Source organism: Myotis davidii, unplaced genomic scaffold (genome assembly GCF_000327345.1).
Source record: "Myotis davidii unplaced genomic scaffold, ASM32734v1 scaffold1334, whole genome shotgun sequence".
Classification (NCBI taxonomy): domain Eukaryota; kingdom Metazoa; phylum Chordata; class Mammalia; order Chiroptera; family Vespertilionidae; genus Myotis; species Myotis davidii.
In genome coordinates, this window is record NW_006285046.1 from 160,465 (window position 1) to 165,882 (window position 5,418).

Here is a 5,418-nt window from a genome sequence, read left to right on the forward strand (position 1 = left end):
CAGTGCTTGAGAGTCAACCCATGCACCGAGAGGAAGGTTCGATTCCCAGTCAGGGCACATGCCTGGGTTTCCTGGGTTCCAGGGCTCGATCCCCAGCAGGGGGCCTGCAGGAGGCAACTTATTAATGTTGATGCATCAATATGTTTCTTTCACTCCCTATCCTTTCCAGTCTCCCTGAAACCAATTAGAAAAAAAAATATTTAAAAAATCAGAATCCGGCCGAGGCCGGTTTGGCTCAGTGGATGGAGCGTCGGCCTGCGGACTGAAGGGTCCCAGGTTCGATTCCGGTCAAGGGCATGTACCTAAGTTGCGGGCCATGTACCAATGGGGGATGTGCAGGAGGCGGCTGATCGATGTTTCTCTCTCATCGATGTTTCTGACTCTCTATTGCTCTCCCTTCCTCTCTGTAAAAAATCAATAAAATATATTTAAAAAAAAATCAGAATCCGGCCCTAGCTGGTTTGGCTCAGTGGATAGAGCGAAGCCTGCAGACTGAAGGGTCCAGGGTTCCATTCCAGTGAAGGGCACGCACGTGCCTGGATTGTGGGCTCAATCCCCAGTGGGGGGCATGAAGAAGGCAGCCAATCAATGATTCTCTCTCATCGTTTATGTTTTATCTCTCTCTACCTCTCCCTTCCTCTCTGAAATAGAAAATATATATATTTTAAAAAATCAGAATCCTATCAGGTTTCATGCTTTTGGTTGCAAGGGGTGTTAGTCTCGAGCAATTCGCCCCTACAGGGACTTATTTTTTATAACAGAGACTGAAGAGCCTGGGCCAGCTGTTCCTGGGAACATCCTGTCTTTAGGCTTGATTAAATTTTTCCTTGAGGGCTCATTTGACTTCTTATGCCCTCCGCTGCCCTTTATACTGGAAGTTGGGTCTGAAGAACGGATTGGGTTGCGATGGAACATAGCCGGTAAGGACCCATCCTCAGTACTGCCAGGTACTCCCCTCGGCATTACATCAAGAGGCCGGGAAAGCCGCCAACTTTGGCCACTGGGGTAAAGTGAGGCGGAGTTCTAACTGCTGCAGAGAGGATGGAAATACAGAGCTGTCCGTGTTCTCTGCCTCTCGGTGCATTGGGCTGGCTGAGCCATTCTCATGACCAGGAAAAGAAACGATTCCTCTGGAGGCCACATCTTTAGGCATCTCTCTCTCTCTCTCGCTCTCTCTCTCTCTCTCTCTCTCTCTCTTTTCATCTCTTACCACAGGTGTGGGAGCAGAGAGGGAGAGAGCCTCAGAGAGGGAGCAGTGTGGTGAGGTGACCCCGAAGGTGAAGGATGCTTGTGGAAACCGACCCGGCGGAGAGGGAGCCAGAGCAGCTTAGTGCAGTCAAACTGGAGGAGGAGGAGGCTGCTGGCCAGGAGGACCCCAGGCGGCCAGAGCTCAGGCTCCGGCCCGAAGTGGCTCACCAGCTCTTCAGATGCTTCCAGTACCAGGAGGACATGGGGCCCAGGGCCTCGCTGAGCCGGCTCCGGGAGCTGTGCGGCCACTGGCTGCGGCCAGCGCTGCACACCAAGAAGCAGATCCTGGAGCTGCTGGTGCTGGAGCAGTTCCTGAGCGTGCTGCCCCCGCACATCCTGGCCCGGCTCAAGGGCCAGCAGCTCAGGGACGGCGAGGAGGTGGTGCTGCTGCTGGAGGGAGTCCCGAGGGAGTCCATCGACGTGGGGCCACTGGTGAGAGGGTGGCAGCTCGGTGGGCTGGACAGCTGGTGGGAAAGAGGGACTTCATGGCCCCATTAGGAATCACTGGGCCCTCCCCTTTCCTCCCTGCGCCCATTCCTTCTTAACCTCCTAATTTCTTCCCATCTGACTCTCCTCTTTCCTTGGTTTCGCGTCTGAGGAGCCAGCAGGACATGGGCTACCACCCTGTCCATTGCCTGACATGGATTTGTTTTGAACAGGACTTTAGTTTTAACACGGGCAAGAACTGTCCCCGTGCAGACATCACCGTGGAAGAGCACGGGGACCCTTCCCAGGTCTCTGTCCACAGCCCCAAAAAGGAAGTGCCCCCAGAAAAGCCTCCAGCTCTGGAACCAGCACCGGAACTCCTGCCCCCCCAACCAGGGCCCTCCCAGCCTGCTGAGCAGGGGGCCTGGAGACTTCCCCCAAGTTCAAAGCAGCCGCCGAGCCCAGGTCCCAAGAGGACATTCCAGGCCCTGCAGGAGAGTGGTGAGGAGCTGGTGCCCAAGGAAGTGGGGGGCTGGGAGGCCAGGTGGGGAGGGAAGTGGGCAGCCCCTAGTTGGCGGGAGTGGGTGAGAGCCAAGAAGTCGCAGAGACTGAACAACAGGTGCCTGTCCTCCGCCTGCTGCTGGGTAAGGCTGGCCTCTCACAGCGCTTTCTCCCCCGATGCTGCCAGCCCCCCAGGGCCCCGAGCTGTGGTCTGAAGAGAACTCCCGTGATCAGGAGCTGGCAGCTGTCCTGGTGAGTTGGACTGGGCCCCTCACTCCAGGATGCTCTTCTGTCCAAATGTTCGTAGCCTCTGCAGTTTTAGCAAGTCCACGTCTTCCCGAATTTAAGCCTAGCAAGCTCTTCCACCCCCTCAGGCCCCAGGGCCGTGTTCCTCACTCACCACGGGTTCTGCCCCTCCTCTTGTTACAGGAGTCCTTGACCTTTGAAGATGTCCCCGTGAAGAAGGCATGGCCTGTGTACCCTCTGGGTAAGAGCCCCTTCCAGGGCTTACACACCCTGAAGCCTTTTTCTTTTCATTGGGATGTGATTCCTGAAGCTCCAGACGCCCTACCTGATACTTGAACCTTTTTGGCTACACGTGGGCTATTTTGATGGAGATCATATATATGGTGGAGCAAACGTAGGCTTACAGTCCTGCCAGGGAGGCCCAGTGGTTGAACCAGGAGGTTACTGGTTCGATTCCCAGTCAGAGCATACGCCTGGGTTGCAGGCTCCATCCCCAGTTTGGGGCGTGCAGGAGGCAGCCAGCCAATCAATGATTCTCTATCACCATTGATGTTTCTATCTCTCCTTCTCCCTTTCTCTCTGAAATCAACTAAAAAAATTTTTTTTAAAGTAGGTTTTCTCTTTGAAAAAGTGAGTACCTGAAACAGAGTTTATTCTTTTTTCTTTAAATATATTTTATTGATTTTCCACAGAGAGGAAGAGAGAGGGACAGAGAGTTAGAAACATCGATGAGAGAGAACCATCAAGCAGGTGCCTCCTGCCCCCCTCCCACTGGGGATGTGCCCACAACCAAGGTACATGCCCTTGACCGGAACCGACCCCGGGACCCTTCAGTCCGCAGGCCGACGCTCTATCCACTGAACCAAACTGGTCAGGGCCAGAGTTTATTCTTATGTTATCATTTATTAATTATTATTTTCCATACAAACAACTATAAACCTACTTGTGTCCCATCCTGTATATATTCAACAGCTCATTGTGTCTGGTGTAATCATCAACTCCTTTAACTCTGGGCTTTTTTTTTTCTTCATCAATATTTTTTTAAAATATATTTTATTGATTTTTAACAGAGAGGAAGGGAGAGGGATAGAGAGTTAGAAACATCGAAGAGAGAGAAACATCGATCAGCTGCCTCCTGCACATCCCCAACTGGGGATGTGCCCACAACCAAGATACATGCCCTTGACCAGAATCGAACCTGGGACCTCTCAGTCCACAGGCCGACACTCTATCCACTGAGCCAAACCGGTCAGGGCTTCATAAATATTTTTATTGACTTTTCTTAGAGGGAGGGAGGGAGAGAGAGAGAGAGAGAGAGAGAGAGAGAGAGAGAAACATCCATGTGACATCGATGGGCTGCCTCCTGCACACTTCCTACCTGAGATCCAGCCTGCAACCCTGCATGTGCCCTGACTGGGAATTGAACCAGCAACCTTGTGGATCAAGGGATGATGCCCAACCAATGGAGTCACACCAGTCAGGACTAACTCTGAATTTTCAAAATAGGTAGTCAGCTCTAGCCAGTTTGGCTCAGTGGATAGAGCATCCACCTGTGGACTGAAGGGTCCTGGGTTCGATTCCGGTCAAGGGCACATATGCAGGTTGCGAGTGGATCCCCAGTAGGGGGAGTGAAGGAGACAACTGATCAATGATTCTCTCTCATCATTGAGGTTTCTATCTCTCTCCGTCGCCCTTTCTCTGAAAATATATATAAAAGGTAGTCATGGGTGTGCTTGCTAATAGGTATGGAGTTTCCATTCGGGGGAATGGCCAAGTTCTGACACTGGATAGTGGTGGCAGTTGCACAGCATTGTGAATACTAGCATAGCTAATGGCCTAGAAGTGCACACTATACAACAGTTACAGGAGTAAGTGGTTCGTTACTTGTATTTACCCCACACCCTCTGCCACCCACCGGCTTTACCGGATCCTGAGTTTCCTTCTGTTCCCAGGCAATGAGGTTCTGGCGCCTCCTGGGAGCCCCTTGGAATAGGCCTGATCAGTCCTGGTTTTGCTCCTTTTACAGGATTTACAAACAGAATCCCAGTCGAGGAGTTCCAAGAAGATCCCAAAGGGGTCGCCTGGTCTGCTGCTAGCGCAACAGAGTCTCCAGACAGTCCAGGGGCGGCGGCAGCAGAGGCCCAGGAGCAGCCGCTGGGGCCGGGCCCTGCGGTGAGCAGCTCCCGTGGAGGAGAATCCTCCGACAGCAAGAGGGACGTGCTTGCGGAGGGCCCAGCGGCCGCCGGGGCCCCCAGGTCGGAGCCAGAGCCCAAGTTCATCTGCACCGAATGTGGGGTGAGCTTCCCGAAGCTGGCCCGCCTGGAAGGGCACCTGCTGCGCTCTCACCCGGGCCGGCGGTCCTTCCAGTGCCTGTGCTGCGGGAAGACCTTCGGCCGCAACTCCATCCTCAAGCTGCACATGCGCACGCACACGGATGAGCGGCCGCACGCCTGCCATCTGTGCAGCCACCGCTTCCTCCAGAGCTCCCACCTCAACAAGCACCTGCAGACACACTCGGAGCCCGCCTTCCTGTGCGCCGAATGCGGCCAGGGCTTCCAGAGCCGGACCAGCCTCCTGCAGCACCTGCTGGCGCACGCCCAGGACCAAAAGGGCCCCTGTGCCCCGGACACCAAGGCCAAAGTGGCGGAGCTGACCCTCGTCCTGTGCTCGCACTGCGGCCAGACCTTCAAGCGCCGCTCCAGCCTCAAGCGTCACCTGCGGATTCACGCCAAGGACAAGAGCCACCAGGGCCCCGAGGGCGGGATAAAGTAATCTTGGTTGTAGGTTCTTGGTATTCATCACTTTGAATATTTCTTGCCACTCCCTTCTGGCCTGCAAAGTTTCTGTAGAGAAATCAGCTGACAGTCGTATGGGTATTCCCTTGTAGGTAACTGTCTTTCTCTTGCTGCTTTTAAGATTCTCTCTTTGTCTTTTGCCCTTGGCATTTTAATTATGATGTGTCTTGGTGTGGTCCTCTTTGAGTTCCTTTTGTTTGGG

The 5,418-nt window shown here is 53.9% G+C and overlaps 1 protein-coding gene across 1 annotated transcript in view; it reads left to right on the forward strand.

The window, feature by feature from the left end:
* The first annotated feature begins 1,284 nt into the window (after window positions 1-1,284).
* ZSCAN10 (zinc finger and SCAN domain containing 10) overlaps window positions 1,285-5,418 on the forward strand; it is a 4,545-nt gene continuing 411 nt past the window's right edge. The window contains exons 1-6 of the mRNA XM_006755433.2: window positions 1,285-1,680; window positions 1,908-2,175; window positions 2,363-2,427; window positions 2,605-2,662; window positions 4,448-5,179; window positions 5,404-5,411. Of these exons, the coding sequence (XP_006755496.2) occupies window positions 1,285-1,680; window positions 1,908-2,175; window positions 2,363-2,427; window positions 2,605-2,662; window positions 4,448-5,179; window positions 5,404-5,411 (1,527 nt within the window). The remainder of the gene's footprint in view (window positions 1,681-1,907; window positions 2,176-2,362; window positions 2,428-2,604; window positions 2,663-4,447; window positions 5,180-5,403; window positions 5,412-5,418) is intronic.